Raw genomic sequence first — 24,551 nt, 5'->3', positions numbered from 1 at the left:
TTGTTTCCAATCTGCGTTACCTACTCCAGCCAGCAGATGGCGATTTGCGTCTTTCAGCTGACTCTTCATGCGTGACGTATAATGGACTGGACGGGACGCTTCTTCAGGAACAACAACACGGCTACTTTTTCAACCACCTCGGTAGCTTGCTAGCTAATTTAAATGCGAAACATTGACGCTTTAGACCATGTTTATGTACATTAGCTAATCTCAGTGTTTTAAACACAATTCTGTTGACGCTTCTACTGGTTAACTTTAAGCTAATTTGGTTGTTCAATTTGCAAACTTGTTAAAGATTGATACTGAGCCTAGCACTAGGCTAGTCGCTAATGTTAACTAGCTAGCTAACATCCCGGACCATGAGCTCACTAAACTACTCGCCCCTTGCTAAAGAAGAGGAGGTCTACTGGACTGAGAAAGAAGCTCTGGGAATGAACATTGTCGTCAAAGAAGAAGAAGAAGAGGGTGTTACAGTGAAGGGAGAGAAGTCTCCGTTTGGAGAGGAAGAGGGGATGGAGGCTGTCACAGTGGAAGAGGAGGAGGAAGAAGCTTTCAGAATGAAAAAGGAGAAAAAGGAGAATATCACACTGAAAGAAGAGGATGAGGGTATTACAGTGAAATATGAGAAAGAACATATTGTAGTGAAAGAGGAAGAGGGGATAGAGGCTGTCACAATGGTAGAGGAGGAGCTAGACACTTTCAGAATGAAAGAGGAGGATGTTATAGGGGAAAAAGAGGAAGAACCTTTTAGAGAGGAAGAGGATGCTATCTCAATAAAGGTGAAGGAGGAAGTCATTTTGGGAGTGAAAGAGGAGGAGACAGAATATCAAATTAACACCAGTGAGTACTGTCTTAAACAGGGGCACAAACTCTGCCATTGTTGAACTAATGTGGGGTTTTAAAATTCAATATTGGTGCATAATTTATACTTAAAAGGAATGCAAAACTCACCCAATTCGTGGAACGACCCTTTTACATTTGCATCACAAAAAGATATTTAATAAAATCATGATGGAAGTGGCCATTTTAGGCCCTTTTTAGACATATTAATGCCTCTTGTAAGACTCTGTGATTGTAATAGAAGATCATAAGTTTACAATCTGTTTGATGTTCTCGTTTACACAGGAGAGAGACATGACTATTGTGGATCCTCTGGGGAGCCTCAACAACATCCTGATGCTGACGAGGCAGAGAAGAGTCTCTCCAGATCAGAACACCAGATGGTACAGCTTGGTCTGGTCTAGCATACATCTTGCTCTATCCGGGGCTGGTTTTCTGTTAAGCACTTTATGACAACAGTGACATCAGCATCCATAATGGTCTGTGTCCCCTCTTTAGGGTTACCAGGACAACGCTAGCCCTTCCGTCCTCCCGGAGTTCCCGTGTTGTGCCTCTTCTGGTAGCGCCTTACTGCTGGGTATGAAGAGGTTGTCTGTGCTGCTGGTGGACTGCAGGAAAACAACGGGGCTGAGTGGAACTGTGAGAGGAGGAGGAGAGAAGAAAGGATCAGATTTGACTCATCAAAGTAAGTGCTGTAGTTTAGTTTGAACAAATAAAATAGATCTGCCCTCTGGTATCTGTTACCAGGACAACCAGTTATGAAGGAGTTCCCACATATGCTAAGCACATGTTGGATACTTTTGCTTCACTCTGCGGTCCAACTCATCCCAAACCTTCTCAATTGGGTTGAGGTCGGTTGATTGTGGATGCCAAGTCAACTGCTGCAGCACCACATCATTCTCCTAATTGGTCAAATAGCTCTGGGTGGCGGGTGCTCAGACGATGTGGAAGTCCTGGCCTGGCGTTGTTATACATGGTCTGCGGTTGTGAGACCGGTCGGATGTACTGCCAAATTCTCTAAAACAACGTTGGAGGCGGCTTATGGTAGAGAAATTAACATTACATTCTCTGGTAACAGCTCCGGTGGATATTCCTGCAGTTAGCATGCCAATTGCACGCTCCCTCAAAACTTGAGACATCTGTGGCATTGTGTTGTGTGACAAAACTGAACATTTTAGTGGCGTTTTATTGTCCCCAGCACAAGGTGCACCTGTGTAATGATCATGCTGTTTGATCAGCTTCTTGATATGCCACACCTGTCAGGTGAATGGATTATCTTGGCAAAGGAGAAATGTTCACTAACAGGGATATAAACAAATTTGAGGTAAATAATCTTTCATGCGTGTGGAAAAATTTTGGGATGTTTTATTTCAGCTCATGAAACATGGGACCAACACTTTACATATTGATATCTTTGGAACATCTACCCAAAATATTTCATTCTTTTTTTACTTTACTCAAAATATCATGACATTAATGATAGTCAAAATGTTAAAAAAAATGTCTAAATAAATAAAAAATGCCTTTTTTTCCTACCTTTATTTATCCAAGTTCTCATTTCCAACTGCGACCTGCCAAGATACAGCAAAGCAGTGCTACAAAAACAACACAGAGTTACACATAAACAAACGTACAGTCAACAACACAAAAGAAAAGGTCTATGTACAGCGTGTGCAAATGTAGTGAGATTAGGGAGGTAAGGAAATAAATAGGCCATAGAGGCAATTTAGCATTAACACTGGAGTGATAGATGTGCAGATGATGATGTGCAAGTCGAGATACTGGGGTGCAAAAAAATCTAAATAACAATATGGGGAGGAGGTAGTTGGTTGTGCTATTTACAGATGGGCTGTGTACAGGTAAGCTGCTCTGACAACTGATGCTTAAAGTTAGAGAGGGAGATATAAGTCTCCAGCTTCAGTGATTTTTGCAATTTGTTCCAGTCATTGGCAGCAGAGAACTGGAAGGAAAGGCGGCCAAAGTAGGTGTTGGCTTTGGGGGTTACCAGTGAAATATACCTGCTGGAATGCGTGCTACTGGTGGGTGTTGCTATGGTGACCAGTGAGCTGAGATAAGGCGGGGCTTTACCTAGCAAAGACTTATAGATGACCTGGAGCCAGTGAGTTTGGCGACGAATATGTAGAGAGGGCCAGCCAACGAGCATACAGGTCGCAGTGGTGGGTAGTATATGGGGCTTTGGTGACAAAATGGATGGCACTGTGATAGACTACATCCAATTTTCTGAGTAGAGTGTTGGAGGATATTTTGTAAATTACATCGCCGATGTCAAGGATCGGTAGGATAGTCAGTTTTACGAGCGTATGTTTGGCAGCATGAGTGAAGGAGGCTTTGTTGCGAAATAGGAAGCTGATTTTAGATTTAATTTTGGATAGGATATGCTTAATGTGAGTCTGGAAGGAGAGTTTACAGTCTAACCAGACACCTAGGTATTTATAATTGTCCACATATTCTAAAATATTCAAAATTCTGTTGAAGAGCATGCATTTAGTTTTACTAGCATTTAAAAGCTGGCCACGGAAGGAGTGTTGTATGGCATTGAAGCTCGTTTGGAGGTTTGTTAAAACAGTGTCCAAAGAAGGGCCAGATGTATACAGAATGGTGTCGTCTGCGTAGAGGTGAATCAGAGAATCCCCAGCAGCAAGAGCGACATCATTGATACAGTTGAAGTCGGAAGTTTACTTGCACTTATGTTGGAGTCATTAAAACTCATTTTTCAACCGCTCCACAAATTTCTTGTTCACAAACTATAGTTTTGGCAAGTCGGTTAGGATATCTACTTTGTGCATAACACAAGTAGTTGTTCCAACAATTGTTTACAGACAGATTATTTCACGTTTAATTCACGGTATCACAATTCCAGTGGGTCAGAAGTTTACATACACTAAGTTGACTGTGCCTTTAAACAGCTTGGAAAATTCCAGAAAATGATGTTATGGCTTTAGAAGCTTCTGATAGGCTAATTGACATCATCTGAGTCAATTGGAGGTGTACCTGTGGATGTATTTCAAGGCCTACCTTCAAACTCAGTGTCTCTTTGCTTGACATCATGGGAAAATCAAAAGATATCAGCCAAGACCTCAGAAAACAAATTGTAGACCTCCACAAGTCTGGTTCATCGTTGGGAGTAATTTCCAAATGCCTGAAGGTACTACGTTCATCTGTATAAACAATAGTACGCAAGTATAAACACCATTAGACGACTCAGCCGTCATACCGCTCAGGAAGGAGACGCGTTCTGTCTCCTAGAGATGAAGGTACTTTGGTGCGAAACGTGCTATTCAATCCAAGAACAACAGCAAAGGACCTTGTGAAGATGCTGTAGGAAACAGGTACAAAAGTATCTATATCCACAGTAAAACGAGTCCTATATCGACATAACCTGAAAGGTCGCTCAGCAAGGAAGAAGTCACTGCTCCAAAACTGCCATAAAAAAGCCAGACTCCGGTTTGCAACTGCACATGGGGACAAAGATCGTACTTTTGGTCTGATGAAACAAAAATAGAACTGTATGGCCATCGTTATGTTTGGAGGAAAAAGGGAGAGGCTTGCAAGTCGAAGAACACCATCCCAACCATGAAACACGGGGGTGGGAGCATCATGTTGTGGGGGTGCTTTGCTGCAGGAGGGACTGGTGCACTTCACAAAATAGATGGCTTCATGAGGAAGGAAAATGATGTGGATATATTGAAGCAACATCTCAAGACATCAGTCAGGAAGTTAATGCTTGGTCGCAAGTGGGTCTTCCAAATGGACAATGACCCCTAGCATACTTCCAAATTTGTGGTAAAATGGCTTAAGGACAACAAAGTCAAGGTATTGGAGTGGCCATCACAAAGCCCTGACCTCAATCCCATAGAATATTTGTTGGCAGAACTGAATAAGCATGTGCGAGCAAGGAGGCCTACAAACCTGTCTCAATTACAATTTTTGCCCTGTCAGGAAGGAATGGGCCAAAATTCACCTAACTTATTGTGGGAAGCTTGTGGAAGGCTACCCGAAACTTTGACCCAAGTTAAACAATTTAAAGCCAATCCTACCAAATACTAATTGAGTGTATGTAAACTTCTGATCCACTGGGAATGTGTTGAAAGAAATAAAAGCTGAAATAAATCATTCTCTCTACTATTATTCTGACATTTCACACCTAAAATAAAGTGGTGATCCTAACTGACCTAAGACAGGGAATTTTTACTGGGATTAAATGTCAGGAATTGTGAAAAGCTGAGTTTAAATGTATTTGGCTAAGGTGTATGTAAACTTCCGACTTCAACTGTATATACAGAGAAATTGAACCCTGTGTCACCCCCATAGAGACTGACAGAGGTCCGGACAACAGGCCCTCCGATTTGACACACTGAACTCTATCTGAGAAGAAGTTGGTGAACCAGGCGAGGCAGTCATTTGAGAAACCAAATCTATTGAGTCTGCCGATAAGAATGCGTTGATTAACAGAGTCGAAAGCCTTGGCCAGGTTTATGAAGACGGCTGCACAGTACTGTTTTTTATCGATGGCGGTTATGATATTGTTTAGGACCTTGAGCATGGCTGAGGTGCACCCATGACCAGCTCGGAAACCAGATTGCATAATGGAGAAGGTACAGTGGTATTCGTAATCGTCGGTGATCTGTTTGTTAACTTGGCTTTCAAAGATTTTAGAAAGGCAGGGCAGGATGGGAATAGGTCTATAACAGTTTGGGTCTAGAGTGTCTCCCCCTTTGAAGAGGGGGATGACCGCGGCAGCTTTCCAATCTTTGGGGATCTCAGACAATACGAAAGAGAAGTTGAACAGGTTAGTAATAGTTAGGGTTTGCAACAATTTTGGGAAAGAGGTTCCAGATTGTCTAGCCCAGCTGTTTTGTAGGGATCCAGATTTTGCCGCTCTTTCAGAACATCAGCTGTCTTGATTTGGGTGGGGGGGGGGGGTGCTTGGGCAAGTTGCTGCAGGTGGTGCAGAGCTTTTGGCCGGGGTAGCCAGGTGGAAAGCATGGCCAGCCGTAGAAAAATGCTTATTGAAATTATCGATTATTGTAGATTTATCGGTGGTGACAGTGTTTCCTAGCTTCAGTGCAGGGGGCAGCTGGGAGGAGGTGCTCTTATTCTCCATGGACTTTAGTGTCCCAAAACGTTTTGGAATTAGTGCTACAGGGCGCAAATTTCTGTTTGAAAAAGCTAGCCTTTGCTTTCCTAACTGAGTGTTGTGGTGGTATTTTTCTGGTTTACCATAATGAGGAGTGTTACAAACTTCACACATCAGTTAGAGTTATACTTAAACTACATCTTTAATATTAAGAGCTTTGCAATAGCATTTTACTTTCAATGATGCGCTATCTCTAATGAACCATTGAAAGTGTCAACAGAAAAGTACAAAGATCTTTTATAGCCAAGATACACCCCTCTCAACTTCCATGACGAACCACATATCTTATGAAAAGTTCACAAAGAAAGACTTTTACTTGAGAGAGAGAGGAGTAGCACATAGCCAGATAGCATTCGCTATAAATTATCGTTCAGTTTGGTCTCTAAAATTAGGTTCTAATCTCGTTCCTGGTAGCACAAAAACATTACCTCATGTTATCTGGAATGCTCTTTAGGTTTTATCACCCAAAGACATCGTAAATCTCCTCTGTCAGTGCTATATCTCATAGAGGCCCATCCTCAGTGGAACACACAATAGTTAACAGAACACTCTATTCTGTCGAATAAAACAACCATTATAACGCAATACAAGCATTATAACATAATCTTGCAATTTTCCACGACACTGTGTATATTGGTTCCTGACTTCCCTGAAAAGTTGCATATTGCTGGCTATTCGATGCTAATGCAGAACGCCACAGGATGTTTTTGTGCTGGTCAAGGGCAGTCAAGTCTGGGGTGAACCAAGGGCTATATCTGTTCTTAGTTCTACGTTTTTGGAATGGGGCATGCTTATTTAGGATGGTGAGGAAATTACTTTTAAAGAGAAACCAGACATCCTCTACTGACGGGATGAGGTCAATATCCTACCAGGATACCCGGGCCAGGTCGATTAGAAAGGCCTGCTCGCTGAATTGTTTTAGGGAGCGTTTGACAGTGATGAGGGATGGTCGTTTGACAGCGGACCCATTACGGACGCAGGCAATGAGGCAGTGATCGCTAAGATCCTGGTTGAAGACGGCAGAGGTGTATTTAGAGGGCAAGTTAGTCAGGATGATATCTAAGAGGGTGCCCATGGTTACAGATTTAGGGTTGTACCTGGTAGGTTCCTTGATAATTTATGTGAGATTGAGGGCATCTAGCTTAGATTGTAGGACGGCCGGGGTGTTAAACATATCATAGTTTAGGTCACCTAACTGTACGAACTCTGAAGATAGATTGGGGGGAAATCAATTCACATATGGTGTCCAGGGCACAGCTGGGGGCTGAGGGGAATCTATAACAAGCGGCAACGGTGATAGACTTGTTTCTGTCACTTTAACCATACCTACATGTACATACTACCTCAATAAGCTTGACTAACCGGTGTCTGTATATAGCCTTGCTACTGTTATTTTCAAATGTCTTTTTACTGTTATTTTCTTTCTTTACTTACCTACACACACATACCTTTTTTTTCGCACTATTGGTTAGAGCCTGTAAGTAAGCATTTCACTCTAAGGTCTACACCTGTTGTATTCGACGCACGTGACAAATAAACTTTGATTTGAATTGTGGATTTTTAAAAGTAGAAGCTCTAATTGTTTTTGGCACAGACCTGGATAGTATGACAGAACTCGGCAGTAGATTGTAACTCTGCCCCCTTTGGAAGTTCTATCTTGTCAGAAAATGTTGTAGTTAGGGATGGAAATGTCATGATTTTTGGTGGCCTTCCTAAACCAGGATTCAGACACGGCTAGGACATCTCAGTTGGCGGAGTGTGCTAAAGCAGTGAACAAAACAAATTTAGGGGGGGGGCTTCTGATGTTAACATGCATGAAACCAAGGCTTTTACAGTTACAGAAGTCAACAAATGAGAGCGCCTGGGGAATGGGAGTGGGGCTGCAGGTCCTGGATTAGCCTCTACATCACCAGAGGAGGAGTAGGATAAGTGTATGACTAAAGGCTATACGAACTGGTCATCTAGTGCGTTCAGAACAGAGAGTAAAAGGAGCAGATTTCTGGGCACGGTAGAATAGATTCAAGGCATAATGTACAGACAAGGGTATGGTAGGATGTGAGTACAGTGGAGGTAAACCTAGGCATTGAGTGATAATGAGAGAGCTTTTGTCTCTAGAGGCACCAGTTAACCCAGGTGAGGTCACTGCATGTGTGGGGGGTGGGACAAAAGGGCTATCTAAGGCATGTTGGGCGGGGCTGGGGGCTCTACAGTGAAATAAAACAATAATAACTAACCTAAACAGCAATAGACAAGGCATATTGACATTAGGGAGAGGCATGTGTAGCCGACTGATCATAGGGTCCAATGAGCAGCAATAGGTGTGTCAGGGAGCCGTTCGGTAGTCGCTACTACGCTAGGCGAGCTGGAGACATGGTGATTCAGAAAGCTAGCGGGCAGGGGCTAGCAGATGGGTCTTCGGCGATGTCGGGCGATTACGTCGGCAGACCAGTCGTGATGGATCGGCGGGGCTCCGTGTCGGCAGTAATGGGTCCAGGCCAATTGGCAAAAGAGGTATTGTAGCCCAAGAATTAGCTGGTGGACCACTTTTGCAAGCTGGGAGATGGGCCTAGTTCGAGGCTAGTTCAAGTCTAAGTGGTGCTTGCTTCGGGACAGAGACGTTTGCCAGGAGTAGCTACTCGGATTGCAGCTAGCTAGCTGCGATGTGTAAAGGTTCAGAGCTTGCGGTAGGAATCCGGAGATGTGGTAGAGAAAAAGCAGTCCGATAAGCTCTGGGTTGATATCGCGCTGTGCAGACTGGCAGGTATTGACCGAGCTGAAGCTGGCTGGTGTCCGAGTTAACGGTGAAGACCGCTAGTAGTGGCTAACTGACTACTAGCTAGTAGCTAGTTAGCTGGCTAGCTTCTGATGGGGGTTCCGGTTCTAAAGTATAAAAATAGCAGATCTGTACCACATTGGGTGAGGCGGGTTGCAGGAAAGTTAATTTAGTCCGTAAATGGAAAGTGAGATTACAATATATACCAAATGAAAACAATATATAAAAATATTTACATGGGACAGGACGGGACAAGACAAAACACACGTCCGACTGCTACGCCATCTTGGAATGTGTCGACCCTATCGACAACGGGGAGATGTTCCTGATGTGCTCCAAATGTAAAAATGAAACTTCCACACAAAATGACTTATTTACTTAATTTAGGTTCAAGGAAGTGTATAGGTCACATTCTGTATCATACAGCTATGAAGGTTATATACACTGCTCAAAAAAACAAAGGGAACACTTAAACAACACAATGTAACTCCAAGTCAATCACACTTCTGTGAAATCAAACTGTCCACTTAGGAAGCAACACTGATTGACAATAAATTTCACATGCTGTTGTGCAAATGGAATAGACAAAAGGTGGAAATTATAGGCAATTAGTAAGACACCCCCAAAAAAGGAATGGTTCTGCAGGTGGTGACCACAGACCACTTCTCAGTTCCTATGCTTCCTGGCTGATGATTTGGTCACTTTTGAATGCTGGCGGTGCTTTCACTCTAGTGATAGCATGAGACGGAGTCTACAACCCACACAAGTGGCTCAGGTAGTGCAGTTCATCCAGGATGGCACATCAATGCGAGCTGTGGCAAAAAGGTTTGCTGTGTCTGTCAGCGTAGTGTCCAGAGCATGGAGGCGCTACCAGGAGACAGGCCAGTACATCAGGAGACGTGGAGGAGGCCGTAGGAGGGCAACAACCCAGCAGCAGGACCGCTACCTCCGCCTTTGTGCAAGGAGGTGCACTGCCATAGCCCTGCAAAATGACCTCCAGCAGGCCACAAATGTGCATGTGTCAGCATATGGTCTCACAAGGGGTCTGAGGATCTCATCTCGGTACCTAATGGCAGTCAGGCTACCTCTGGCGAGCACATGGAGGGCTGTGCGGCCCCACAAAGAAATGCCACCCCACACCATGACTGACCCACCGCCAAACCGGTCATGCTGGAGGATGTTGCAGGCAGCAGAACGTTCTCCACGGTGTCTCCAGACTCTGTCACGTCTGTCACATGTGCTCATGTGCTCAGTGTGAACCTGCTTTCATCTGTGAAGAGCACAGGGTGCCAGTGGCGAATTTGCCACTCTTGGTGTTCTCTGGCAAATGCCAAACGTCCTACACGGTGTTGGGCTGTAAGCACAACCCCCACCTGTGGATGTCAGGCCCTCATACCACTCTCATGGAGTCTGTTTCTGACCGTTTGAGCAGACACATGCACATTTGTGGCCTACTGGAGGTCATTTTGCAGGGCTCTGGCAGTGCACCTCCTTGCACAAAGGCGGAGGTAGCGGTCCTGCTGCTGGGTTGTTGCCCTCCTACGGCCTCCTCCACGTCTCCTGATGTACTGGCCTGTCTCCTGGTAGCGCCTGCATGCTCTGGACACTACGCTGACAGACACAGCAAACCTTTTTGCCACAGTTCGCATTGATGTGCCATCCTGGATGAACTGCACTACCTGAGCCACTTGTGTGGGTTGTAGACTCCGTCTCATGCTACCACTAGAGTGAGAGCACCACCAGCATTCAAAAGTAACCAAAACATCAGCCAGGAAGCATAGGAACTGAGAAGTGGTCTGTGGTCACCACCTACAGAATCACTCCTGTTTTCGGGGGTGTCTTGCTAATTGCCTATAATTTCCACCTTTTGTCTATTCCATTTGCACAACAGCATGTGAAATTTATTGTCAATCAGTGTTGCTTCCTAAGTGGACAGTTTGATTTCACAGAAGTGTGATTGACTTGGAGTTACATTGTGTTGTTTAAGTGTTCCCTTTATTTTTTTGAGCAGTGTATTTAGAACCACCTGCTGATTGGAATCCAGTCTGTGTCTTCAGTGTTCTAGAACTGTTTAGTGTTTTGTGGTCTGACTTATATAACAGAAAGAATAATAAGTAATGTAAACATATTATCAGTTATTACCAGGAATCTCTACATCATTTGTTTTAAATTATGAAATGTTTGAAAACTGGCATCAGGATATTGAGGGATGGGATTTGGATTAAACCTCAGCAAGGCAGTTTTATCATGTGGAGATTTCATTCTGGCATCTCTTAAAATTAACACTGTCTTTTGCAGGAGGAAAACCAACCTTGGAGGAACCAAAGACGTCCGAACCAGCAAGACGACACCTCTGCTCCCATTGTGGAAAGAGTTTTAACCAGTTAGTTAGCTTGAAAAGACATGAGAGGGTACACATAAGAACGAAGCCACACCATTGCTCTCAGTGTGGAAAGAGTTTTAAGCGGTTAGACACCCTCAAAGCTCATGAGCGAATACACACAGGGGAGAAGCCATGCCATTGCGCCCAGTGTGGAAAGAGTTTTACCCAATTAGGAAGCCTGAAAGAACACATGAGACTGCACACAGGGGAGAGGCCTTACCACTGCTCCCAGTGTGGAAAGAGTTTTAACCAGTCAGGAAGCCTGAAAGCTCATGAGCGAATACACACAGGGGAGAAGCCTTACCACTGCTCACATTGTGCAAAGCGTTTTATCCAATTAGGAAGCCTGAAAGAACACATGAGAGTGCACACAGGGGAGAAGCCTTACCACTGCTCCCAGTGTGCAAAGCGTTTTACCCATTTAGGAAACCTGAAAGAACACAAGAGACTGCACACAGGGGAGAAGCCTTACCACTGCTCCCGGTGTTCAAAGCATTTTACCCATTTAGGAAACCTGAAAGCTCATGAGCGAATACACACAGGGGAGAAGCCTTACCATTGTTCCCACTGTGGAAAGCGTTTTAACTATTCAGGGAAGCTGAAGGAACACATGAGACTGCACACAGGGGAGAAGCCTTACAAATGCTCAGACTGTGGGAAGACATATTACTCATCACAGTCACTTAAACATCATGTGCGAATCCACACAGGAGAGAATAATTACTTCTACTAGTGTGTATATTGATATTTCACATCTCATTGACTTAAAATTCATCAGAGAACATACACAGTGCTCCAATTGTCTTATATTGTTGACTGATAATGTGTTTACCTGTTTGTACCATATTAAATGAAATGGTTCAAAGTATACTCAAATATATGTTTTTGTAATAAAACATGAATTGAATATGGAGTATGTCAGTTTGAATATAGAGTAGATCAGATTCCATGTGTTTAAATGGTCATTTCTTAAACTCTGAAACTGTGTGTGTGTTTATCTGGGTGTCATTCCTCCAGCACTACAGATAATACAGTGATATTTGGATGTGATGCATTTGTTCCGTTTTTTACATTTGCATTGTTGGTCCACTGATGATTTAATGAAATGAAAATGTTCACAGAGTCTGTAATGCAAAATTTTAATTGTATGTGTCCACATATCTGCGTATGTGACTAACCTTGTGAAACTGTTCCTGGGAGTATCATCCTGTGTTGCAAACCAGCTGCACCTATGTCCTTGAATGAATAAAGTCCCTCCCAGGAACAGGAAACTATAAAGATATGTGCTCATCACCCAATGCTTCAGGAATTCAGACTGTCTACACTGCGCTGTGTAACTCTGTTATTCTCTCTGAGCTCAGAAATAAAGAATCTTGGTTTGACTTGGACTCCAGCAGATCCTTATTTTATAATATCCACCACAACTCTCCCACGGATTGCTGTTTATCATTGTCTCAATGAAGAGTTCCTCGTTCTACTTTCCTGGGGTCATTTACAAGTCTCCCACTGGTTGAATAAATGTTGTTTCCACGTCATTTCAACAAAACAAATCCATGTGATGTTTGATCAATGCAGAAAACTGATTAGATTTGTAAAAAGCCGTCAATATCAGGAATCTTTATTTATTTTTCACCCAACTTGTAAGCTAAATCCAATGACAGGTGACGTTTTGTGTTGATTTCATGTTGAATTCACGACTCAAAGAAATGTAAATAGAAACTAGATGTTGAGCTGACGTCTGTGCCCAAAGGGCTGGTTTAAATAAGTGGCAGGTGTTGGATCAATATCCACCTTAGTAGCTAAGTTTCTGTGCAATTTGCAACAGATTTTCATGTGAATATTCTCAAATATGTACAAAACAATATATGCATTTTCCCACCAGAAATGTTTCTTTCAAACAGACTTATTGCAGACATAAGGCTTTGCGTGACAAATAAAAAAACTTTTGCTGTTAAAATCGCATATACCGTATGAAAAATACAAGTTAAATGGGTTTCCATCACATTTTTAACTCTACTGAGGGTTTAAAAAGCTGTTGTATTATATAGCAAACGTGCTCTTGTCCCGTGCACGGTAGTCAGCAGCTCACAGATACAGTGCTGGTAGGCTACCTACATGATGAGATTATTATGGATGAGAGAGATATTATTTTATTTGTCAAATGGAAACCAAGCATCAATCATCATGTCACCAGAAGAAGACCATCAAAATGTATTGGAAAGGAGCATCAAGCTCATCACATGCAGTTTTACCACCCTGTGAAGTTCATAACTTATTTAATCTGTAGCCTAATAAACTGCATGGGTTCCCAAATCGTAGAGGGAGGACCACACAACATATCATCGCGTGACTCCAAGTTAACTGAGATGTGATGGTTATTATATAAATATTTGCACATAAAGGAGTTTCCATCGCCATTTCTCATTCATACATTTTTACTGACACAAAAAGACCCCACCATGTAAAACGAACTAACAAATTGTCTGTCTGCATTAATAAAATTGTACAGGCATATCCTGTTTCCGTCAGCCCGGTCATTACTTTTGAAATGGTTGGATCAATGTCCACCTTCATGATATGGATGAAGCCTGATTTGGAATGTCTGAGTAGTTCTATATGATGTCATAATACACCCCTCTGATAATCAAGTGATATTTGGAATGTCTGAGTAGTTCTATATGATGGCATAATACACTCCTCTGATAATCAAGTGATATTTAGAATGTCTGAGTAGTTCTATATGATGTCATAATACACCCCTCTGATAATCAAGTGATATTTAGAATGTCTGAGTAGTTCTATATGATGTCATAATACACCCCTCTGATAGTGATACATTTGCTCCATTGTTTCCATGTGTCACATCCTGACCATAGTGCTTATGTGTTTTGCTTGTTCTAGTGTTGGTCAGGATGTGAGCTGGCTGGGCATTCTATGTTGTGTGTCTAGTTTGTCTGTTTCTGTGTTCGGCCTAATATGGTTCTCAATCAGAGGCAGCTGTCAATCGTTGTCCCTGATTGAGAATCATATATAGGTGGCTTGTTTTGTGTTGGGATTTTGTGGGTGGTTGTTTCCTGTCTTTGTGTTTTCTATGCACCAGCTAGGACTGTATCGGTTTGCCACATTTTGTTATTTTGTATTTGTAGTGTTCACTGTTTATTCGTTTAATTAAACATGTTGAGCACTGGCTACGCTGCGTGTTGGTCTGATCCCTGTTACACCCCCTAATCTAGTAAAGAGAGGCAAGGCTGCCGTTACACCATGTCAGTTGGTTTCCCACTCTGATGATTTATATCTGTCAGAGGGGCTGTAAATGAATAGTATGGTGACATCTTAGTGGGGCATATTTGGAATGTCTGAGTAGTTCTATTTGATGTCATAATACATCCCTCTGATAATCAAGTGATATTTGGAATGTCTGAGGAGTTCTATATGATGTCACAATACACTCCTCTGATAATCAAGTGATATTTGGAATGTCTGAGGAGTTCTATATGATGTCACAATACACTCCTCTGATAATCAAGTGATATTTGGAATATCTGAGTAGTTCTATCTGATGTCATAATACACCCCTCTGATAGTGATACATTTGCTCCATTGTTTCCATGTCAGTTGGTTTCCCACTCTGATGATTTATATCTGACAGAGGGGCTTTAAAGGAATAGTATGGTGACATCTTAGTGTGGCTTGAAATAAATAGTATGGTCACATTTACAGGTTGTGGCTCAGTATTCTTAGTATGATGTGAAAAAAGAACAATCAACTATTTATTGATAATGTATATTCCTATTCAGCTTCTACGTCTGCATAGAGGCAAACAGTATCTTAATTTTACTTGGTACTCATCCCGGATCCGGGAGCACCCTCATCAGTAAAAAAGCTGACTAGCATAGCCTAGCATAGCGCCACAAGTAAATACTAGCATCTAAATATCATGAAATCACAAGTCCAAGACATCAGATGAAAGATACACATCTTGTGAATCCAGCCATCATTTCTGATTTTTAAAATGTTTTACAGGGAAGACACAATATGTATTTCTATTAGCTAACCACGATAGCAAAAGACACAACTTTTTTTTCCCACCATTTTTTTACTGCATAGGTAGCTATCACAAATTCGACCAAATAAAGATATAAATAGTCACTAACCAAGAAACAACTTCATCAGATGACAGTCTGATAACATATTTATTGTATAGCATATGTTTTGTTCAAAAAATGTGCATATTTCAGGTATAAATCATAGTTTTACATTGCAGCCACCATCACAACTCTCACCAAAGCAACTAAAATAACTACAGAGAGCAACGTGAATTACCTAAATACTCATCATAAAACATTTATGAAAAATACACAGTGTACAGCAAATGAAAGACAAAGATCTTGTGAATCCAGCCAATATTTCAGATTTTTTAAGTGTTTTACAGCGAAAACACAATACAGCATTATATTAGCTTACTACAATAGCCAACCACACAACAGCATTGATTCAAGCCAACAGTAGCGATAACGAATAAACCAGCAAAAGACATACATTTTTTCACTAACCTTCTCAAACTTCTTCAGATGACAGTCCTATAACATCAAATTACACAATACATATATGGTTTGTTCAAAATGAATAGTAGCCAAAATGCAAACAAAATGTCGGGAGAAATCTTGGGAGAGGCACCTAATCTAATCAATAACTAATCATAAACTTGACAAAAAAATACAGGTTGGACAGCAAATGAAAGATACATTAGTTCTTAATGCAACCGCTGTGTTAGATTTTTAAAATTAACGTTACTACGACATACAGCGTGCGTTAAAGCGAGACCGCACCGAAATTAATGGCGGAATAATTGTTTAACATTTTTCAACAGAACAACGAATTAACATCATAAATAGTTTCTTACTATTTGATGAGCTTCCATCAGAATCTTCTGCAAGTTGTCCTTTGTCCAGAATAATCGTTGCTCGGTTGTAGATTGTCGTCTTCAACTTTGGAATTAGCAGCAAACATTAGCCATGTGGCGAAGACGTGTCCAACTCACCATAACGCAGCACAAATAAAATACAGAAAATCGCAATATACTGATATAAACTGATATAACTCGGTTTAAATTAACTACATTATGATGTTTTTAACACCTATATCGAATAAAAACAGAGCCGGATATATCTAACGCCTATAACGAGAGCTTTTCAGAATGCAATCCTGAGGTCTGTCTTGCGTCATGACGAACGTTGAAAAGATTGCACACCCGGTTCCAAGAGCTTTTGTACGGCCTCAGATCTACCTAGACACCCCATTCCAATTCTCACTTCTTACTGACATCTAGGGGAAGGCGTATGCAGTGCATGTCGACCCATAGATTACATGCAAATTAATAAACTGACCCTGGAACAGAGTGCCCGATTTCAGATTTCTCACTTCCTGCCAGGAAGTTTGCTGCAAAATGAGTTCTGTTTTGGCTCTGGCTGGGCCCCTCAAGGACATTCAGAGACATCTCCCAAAGCCACTCCTGCATTGTCTTGGCTTTGTGCGTAGGGTCGTTGTCCTATTGGAAGGTTAACCTTTGCCCCAGTCTGAGGTCCTGAGTGCTCTGGAGCAAGTTTTCAAAACTTATCTCTCTGTATTTTGCTCCGTTCATCTTTCCCTCGATCCTGACGAGTCTCCCAGTCCATGCCGCTGAAAAACATCAGCACAGCATGATGCTGCCAACCCAATGCTTCACCGTAGGAATGGTGCCAGGTTTCCTCCAGACGTGACCCTTGGCATTCATCAGACCAGAGAATTTTGTTACTCATGGTCTGATAGTCCTTTAGGTGCCTTTTGGCAAACTCCAAGCTGGCTTTCATGTGCCTTTTACTGAGGAGTGGCTTCCGTCTGGCAACTCTACCATAAAGTCCTGCTTGGTGGAGTGATGCAGAGATGGTTGTCCTTCTGGAAGGTTCTCCCATCTCCACAGAGGAGCTCTGTCAGAGTGACCATTGGGTTCTTGGTCACCTCCCTGACCAAGGCCATTCTCCCCTGATTGTTCAGTTTGGCTGGGCAGCCAGCAGTAGGAAGGGTTTTGGGGGATTTCAAACTTCTTCCTTTTAAGATGATGGGGACCTTCAATGCTGCAGAAATGGTTTGGTACACTTCCCCAGATCTATGCCGTGACACAATCATATCACATCAAATACAGGCTACTTAAAGTTCATGAGATAGAACACACATATGCTCGTACGTCTCATTTTTACAAAACTAGAATTGTGCTTTTGGTCATGCAATATTTTCTTTATATACACTGCTCAAAAAAATAAAGGGAACACTAAAATAACACATCCTAGATCTGAATGAATGAAATATTCTTATTAAATACTTTTTTCTTTACATAGTTGAATGTGCTGACAACAAAATCACACAAAAGTTATCAATGGAAATCAAATTTATCAACCCAAGGAGGTCTGGATTTGGAGTCACACTCAAAATTAAAGTGGAAAACCACACTACAGGCTGATCTAACTTTGATGTAATGTCCTTAAAACAAGTCAAAATGAGGCTCAGTAGTGTGTGTGGCCTCCATGTGCCTGTATGACCTCCCTACAACGCCTGGGCATGCTCCTGATGAGGTGGCGGATGGTCTCCTGAGGGATCTCCTCCCAGACCTGGACTAAAGCATCCGCCAACTCCTGGACAGTCTGTGGTACAACGTGACGTTGGAGGATGGAGCGAGACATGATGTCCCAGATGTGCTCATTTGGATTCAGGTCTGGGGAACGGGCGGGCCAGTCCATAGCATCAATGCCTTCCTCTTGCAGGAACTGCTGACACACTCCAGCCACATGAGGTCTAGCATTGTCTTGCATTAGGAGGAACCCCGAGCCAACCGCACCAGCATATGGTCTCACAAGGGGTCTGAGGATCTCATCTCGGTACCTAATGGCAGTCAGGCTACCTCTGGCGAGCACATGGAGGGCTGTGCGACCCCCAAAGAAATGCCACCCCACACCATGACTGACCCACCGCCAAACCGGTCATACTGGAGGATGTTGCAGGCAGCAGAACATTCTCCACGGCGTCTCCAGACTCTGTCACGTCTGTCACATGTGCGTGTGAACCTGCTTTCATCTGTGAAGAGCACAGGGAGCCAGCGGCGAATTTGCCAATCTTGGTGTTCTCTGGCAAATGCCAAACGTCCTGCACGGTGTTGGGCTGTAAGCACAACCTCCACCTGTGGACGTCTGCCCTCATACCACCCTCATGGAGTCTGTTTCTGACCGTTTGAGCAGACACATGCACATTTGTGGCCTGCTGGAGGTCATTTTGCAGGGCTCTGGCAGTGCTCCTCCTTGCACAAAGGCGGAGGTAGCGGTCCTGCTGCTGGGTTGTTGCCCTCCTACGGCCTCCTCCACGTCTCCTGATGTACTGGCCTGTCTCCTGGTAGCGCCTCCATGCTCTGGACACTACGCTGACAGACACAGCAAACCTTCTTGCCACAGCTCGCATTGATGTGCCATCCTGGATGAGCTGCACTACCTGAGCCACTTGTGTGGGTTGTCGACTCCGTCTCATGCTACCACTAGAGTGAAAGCACCACCAGCATTCAAAAGTGACCAAAACATCAGCCAGGAAGCATAGGAACTGAGAAGTGGTCTGTGGTCACCACCTGCAGAACCACTCCTTTATTGGGGGTGTCTTGCTAATTGCCTATAATTTTCACCTTTTGTCTATTCCATTTTTCACAACAGCATGTGAAATTTATTGTCAATCAGTGTTGCTTCCTAAGTGGACAGTTTGAATTCACAGAAGTGTGATTGACTTGGAGTTACATTGTGTTGTTTAAGTGTTCCCTTTATTTTTTTGAGCAGTATATATATATATATATATATATAGTGTATATATATATATATACACTGATCATACCAAATATTTGGAGAGAAATAAACGTCCTAATATGGACTAGGAACCTCCTCCTTTTCCCTCAGAAGAGCCTCAATTTGTCGGGGCATGAACTCTTCAAAGTGTCCAAAGCCTTCCACAGGGATGCTGGCACATGTTAACTCCAATGCTTCCCACAATTGTGTCATGTTGGCTGGATGTCCTTTGGGTGCAGTGAAGGCTCCTCAAGAAGGATGGTCTTCTCCTTCCTCCTCTGAGGAGCCTCCACTGCACCCAAAGGACATCGAGCCAACATGACATAATTGTGGGAAGGGATTTTCAGTGAGTTTCAGAAAAAAATAAATTGGTAAAACATTAAAATAAAATAATTTTGGGATAAAACCATACTAAATATAATCACATCACCAAATAATTGAATAAAAAAATAATTGAATTAAACATACTATTTTGCATCCTCCTCTGGGTACATTGACTTCAATACAAAACCTAGGAGGCTCATGGTTCTCAAGCCCTTCCATAGACTTAAACAGTAATTATGACAACTTCCGGAGGACATCCTCCAACCTATCAGAGCTCTTTCAGCATGAACCTTCTCCGCTGTGCAATGCGGTTTCCGAGCTGGTCATGGGTGCACCTCAACCCCGCTCAAGGTACTAATCGATATCATAACCGCCATCGAGAAGAGACAATACTGTGCAGCCGTATTCATGGGTTGGCACCCCCCATTGGGTTGTGCCATGGCGAAGATCTTTGTGGGCTATACTCGGCCTTGTCTCAGGATGGTAAGTTGGTGGTTGAAGGTATCACTCTAGTTGTGTGGGGGCTGTGCTTTGGCAAAGTGGGTAGGGTTATATCCTGCCTGTTTGGCCCTGTCCGGGGGTATCATCGGACGGGGCCACAGTGTCTCCTGACCCCTCCTGTCTCAGCCTCAGCCAGTGGGTCTGACGACGAACATGTAGCGAGGGCCAGCCGACTAGGACATACAGGTCGCAGTGGTGGGTCGTATAAGGTGCTTTAGTAACAAAACGGATGGCACTGTGATAAAATGCATCCAGTTTGCTGAGTAGAGTATTGGAAGCTATTTTGTAGATGACATCGCCGAAGTCGAGGATCGGTAGGATAGTCAGTTTTACTAGGGTAAGTTTGGCGGCGTGAGTGAAGGAGGCTTTGTTCCGGAATAAAAAGCCGACTCTAGATTTGATTTTGGATTGGAGATGTTTGACATGAGTCTGGAAGGAGAGTTTGCAGTCTAGCCAGACACCTAGGTACTTATAGATGTCCACATATTCTAGGTCGGAACCGTCCAGGGTGGTGATGCTAGTCGGGCGTGCGGGTGCAGGCAGCGAACGGTTGAAAAGCATGCATTTGGTTTTACTAGCGTTTAGGAGCAGTTGGAGGCCACGGAAGGAGTGTTGTATGGCATTGAAGCTCGTTTGGAGGTTAGATAGCACAGTGTCCAAGGAAGAGCCAGAAGTATACAGAATGGTGTCGTCTGCGTAGAGGTGGATCGGGGAATCGCCCGCAGCAAGAGCGACATCATTGATGTACACAGAGAAAAGAGTCGGCCCGAGAATTGAACCCTGTGGTACCCCCACAGAGACTGCCAGAGGACCATGCCTATGGCTGCCTTAAATATGGCTCCCAATCAGAGACAACGATAGACAGCTGTCTCTGATTTAGAACCAATCCAGGCAACCATAGACTTACATAAACACCTACACTGAACACAACCCCATGAACTCTACAAAACCCCCTAGACAATACAAACACCCTAGACTAGACAAAAACACACAAACATCCCCCATGTCACACCCTGATCTAACTAAAATAATAAAGAAAACAAAGATAACTAAGGCCAGGGCGTGACACTCTCTTGAGGACCTGAGCCCTAGGACCATGCGTCAGGACTACCTGGCATGATGACTCCTTGCTGTCCCCAGTCCACCTGGCCGTGCTGCTGTTCCAGTTTCAACTGTTCTGCCTGCGGCTATGGAACCCTGACCTGTTCACAGGACGTGCTACCTGTCCCAAACCTGCTGTTTTCAACTCTCTAGAGACAAACGTTTCTTAAGCAGAAAAAAACGGGATAAACATACCTGAATTTGTCAAATAAAATCAAACTTTATTTGTCAAATGCGCCGAATACAACAAGTGTAGACCTTACAGTGAATTGCTTACAAGCCCTTAACTAACAGTACAGTTCAGGAAGAGTTAAGAAAATGAGCAAATGACCAAAGTAAAAAATTATAAAAAGTAACGCAATAAAATAACAATAACAAGCCTATATACAGGGGGCACTGGTACTGAGTCAATGTGCAGGGGTACAGGTTAGTCGAGGTCATTTATACATGTAGGTCGGGGTGAAGTGACATTTCATAGATAATAAACAGCAAGTAGCAGCAGTGTACAAAACAAATGGAGGGTCAATGTAAATAGTCCAGGTGGCCATTTGATTAATTGTTCAGCAGCCTTATGGCTTATGGGGGTAGAAGCTGTTAAGGAGCCTTTAGGTTCTAGACTTGGTGCTCCGGTACCGCTTGACGTGCGGGAGCAGAGAAAACAGTCTATGACTTGGGTGACTGGAGCATCTGACAATTTTTTGGGCTTTCTTTATAATTGTCCTAGATGGCAGGAAGCTTGGCCCCAGTGATGTTCACTACCCTCTGTAGTGCATTACGGTCAGATGCCGAGCAGTTGCCTTACCAGGCGGTGATGCAACCGGTCAGGATGCTCTCGATGGTGCAGCTGTAGGTCTTTCTGAGGATCTGGAGACCCATGCCAAATCTTTTCAGTCTCCTGAGGTGGAAAAGTTGTTGTCGTGCCCTCTTCACGACTGTCTCGGTGTGTTTGGACCATGATAATTAGTTGGTGATGTCTTCAAGACTGTCTGTCACCTAAAAAACCTATCTCGACCTGTGTGCACCTACGTTCTAAACTTTCATTCATAGGCTAGGTTGTAGCAATCTCATGATGGGTATAGGGAAAATTCTAGTATCATGTAGTAGCCTAAACCTATTGCTGTTACATTGAACAGGGTGAATGGAATATGAATGACAGTCATCTAATATGCTGTAATAGAATTAAGGCCATGCTCATGAAAAAACAAATCGTTCTGCCTTATCTTAAACACCACTGTTTGGGTGGTGGATGATTCTTGGTACACATGGGAAACCGTTGAGCTGGAAAACCCCAGCAGCGTTGCAGTTCTTGACACAAACCGGCGCCTGGGACCTACTACCATCCCCCGTTCAAAGACACTTAAATATTTTGTTTCCCCCATTCACCGTCTGAATGGCACACATACACAAGCCATGTCTCATTTGTCTTAAGGCCTAAAATGCCTTATTTAACCTGTCTCCTCCCCTTCATCTACACTGATTGAAGGGGATTTAACCTGTTGAGGATGGGGGCGCTGTTGTGACTATTTATGCTAATCGTGTAATTTTTTAAACGGCTTCCCACAAAATCCTTGATCGTACAATATGCATATTATTATTATTATTGGATAGAAAACAGTCTATAGTTTCTATAGGAGTTGAAATGTTGTCTCTAAGTGGAACAGAGCCCATTCTACAGCAATTTCCCTGACATGGAGTCAGATTTCAGAAATGTTGGCCACTGTTCTGGAGTCAGTTAAAAGGGCACTGTTATTGCTATGACTATACGGACACTGCTTACGTCTTCCCCTGGATGCCTTTACGTGATGACGATTTCAATGGGGTCGATTGCGCGTTCACAGGCACTATAAATTAAAAAACCCTGTAGCTAGCAGGTCTTTTCTTGGTGCGTAACGCGCGTGGAGGACACCGACCCGCTCCTGTTCCAAGCGTTAGTTTAGCCTGTTATATTTCTCCGGTCATCTTTTACTCGTTATAGGAGTTAAAAACATCATAAGGTAGTTAATTTAAAGCGTTTTATAGCAATTTATATCCGTTTAGTGCGATTTTGGGACATTTATTTTTGAAACGATGTGAATAGCTGGGCACGCTTTTCAGTTCATCCCGAACGCAGTTGGCATTTCCACATGGCAAGAGGACAGCTTTCCACCAAAAGACGATTACTCCCAAGAAAGGATCCTTTGCCCAAGATAGTGATGGAAGAACAGCTCAAAGTAGGACATTTTTATTATGATAAATCGTGTTTCTGTCGAAAAATGTTAGTGGCTTAGGACGCCATGTTTTTTGACGTAGCTTCGCTTGGCGCAAACTGTATTGAAAAGTAAGGATAATTTAAAAAATGTAATTCCGCAATTGTATTAAGAATTAAATTGTCTATCAATCCCTGTCCACCCTATATTTTTTAGTCACGTTTATGAGTATTTATGTATAAGAGTAGATCACTGTCTAAGTGGCGCAAGGACATTTTCTGACCAGCTGAGCTACATTTCACATTGTCTAACCATGATTTTGGTGGCTAAATATAAACATTTTCGATCAAACTCTATATGGATTGTGTAATATGATGTTACAGGAGTGTCATCGGAAGAATTCTGAGAAGGTTAGTGAAAAAATTAATATATTTTGGCGATGTTGACTTTTATCGCTCACTTTGGCTAGAATCAATGCTGGGCTGCTATGTGCTATGTGCTATGCTAATATAACGATTTATTGTGTTTTCGCTGTAAGACACTTAGAAAATCTGAAATATTGTCTGTATTCACAGGATCTGTGTCTTTCGATTAGTGTATGCTGTGTATTTTTACGAAATGTTTGATGATTAGTAGTTAGGTAAACACGTTGCTCATTGTAATTATTCTAGTCCATTTGTGACGGTGGGTGCAATTGTAACCTATGCCATCTACCTGAAATATGCACTTTTTTCTAACAAAACCTATCCCATACCATAAATATGTTATCAGACTGTCATCTGATGAGTTTTTTTGTTGGTTAGGGGCTATAAATATCTTAGTTTAGCCGAATTGGTGATAGCTACTGGTGTTGGTGGACAAATAAAAGATGGTGGATTATGCTAATGTGTTTTTAGGTAATAGATGTACATCTTTACATATTGTGTCTTCCCTGTAAAACATTTTAAAAATAGGACATGTTGACTGGATTCACAAGATCTGTGTCTTTCATTAGCTGTATTGGACTTTAATGTGTGAAAGTTAAATATTTAAAAAAAATATTTTTTTTGAATTTCGCGGCTCTGCCTTTTCAGTGGGGGTGGGGGGGGGGGGTGTGCCGCTTGGGGATCAATAAGGGATCATAGCTTCCAGCCCCAGCTAAAACACCAGACTCCAATAATCACCTAATCATAATCTTCAGTTTAGGATGCAGTTTGATTAATCAGCTGTGTTTGCTAGCGATGGAGAAAAAGTGTGACACCAATCAGGCCCCCGAGGACTGGAGTTGCCCACCCCTGGTTTACAGGATGATTTGTACCTTAATTTGTACCTTAGCTTTAATGGAATAGTACCGTCACATCTAGATAAAAACGAATGTGAAAAATTAACAGAGCAAATGTTTATTAAAACATTACCTATTCATAGAAGTATGTATTCATCATTTACTATATAT

At 42.7% G+C, this 24,551-nt stretch overlaps 1 protein-coding gene across 1 annotated transcript; it reads left to right on the top strand.

The window, feature by feature from the left end:
• Position 1: 1 nt before the first annotated feature.
• LOC129846092 (gastrula zinc finger protein XlCGF57.1-like) lies at positions 2–12,536 on the top strand. The gene is made up of 4 exons (XM_055914083.1): positions 2–840; positions 1,126–1,223; positions 1,339–1,525; positions 11,070–12,536. Exons 1-4 carry the CDS (start codon positions 360–362, stop codon positions 11,885–11,887), a joined length of 1,584 nt encoding a protein of 527 aa, XP_055770058.1. The 5' UTR covers positions 2–359; the 3' UTR covers positions 11,888–12,536.
• Positions 12,537–24,551: the final 12,015 nt, after the last annotated feature.

The sequence above is a fragment of the Salvelinus fontinalis genome, unplaced genomic scaffold (assembly GCF_029448725.1).
Source record: "Salvelinus fontinalis isolate EN_2023a unplaced genomic scaffold, ASM2944872v1 scaffold_0454, whole genome shotgun sequence".
In the NCBI taxonomy this organism is placed as follows: Eukaryota; Metazoa; Chordata; class Actinopteri; order Salmoniformes; family Salmonidae; genus Salvelinus; species Salvelinus fontinalis.
The sequence above is the reverse complement of the archived record's forward strand: the minus strand, read 5'-3'. Positions and strand labels throughout refer to the sequence as shown.

Excerpts from the sequence above, each read along its gene's own strand:
- LOC129846092 (XM_055914083.1), top strand. The coding sequence starts at position 360 with ATGAGCTCACTAAACTACTCGCCCCTTGCTAAAGAAGAGGAGGTCTAC. Across the intron at positions 841-1,125 it reads AGAATATCAAATTAACACCA|GAGAGAGACATGACTATTGT; the intron begins GTGAGTACTGTC and ends TCGTTTACACAG. Across the intron at positions 1,224-1,338 it reads CCAGATCAGAACACCAGATG|GGTTACCAGGACAACGCTAG; the intron begins GTACAGCTTGGT and ends TCCCCTCTTTAG.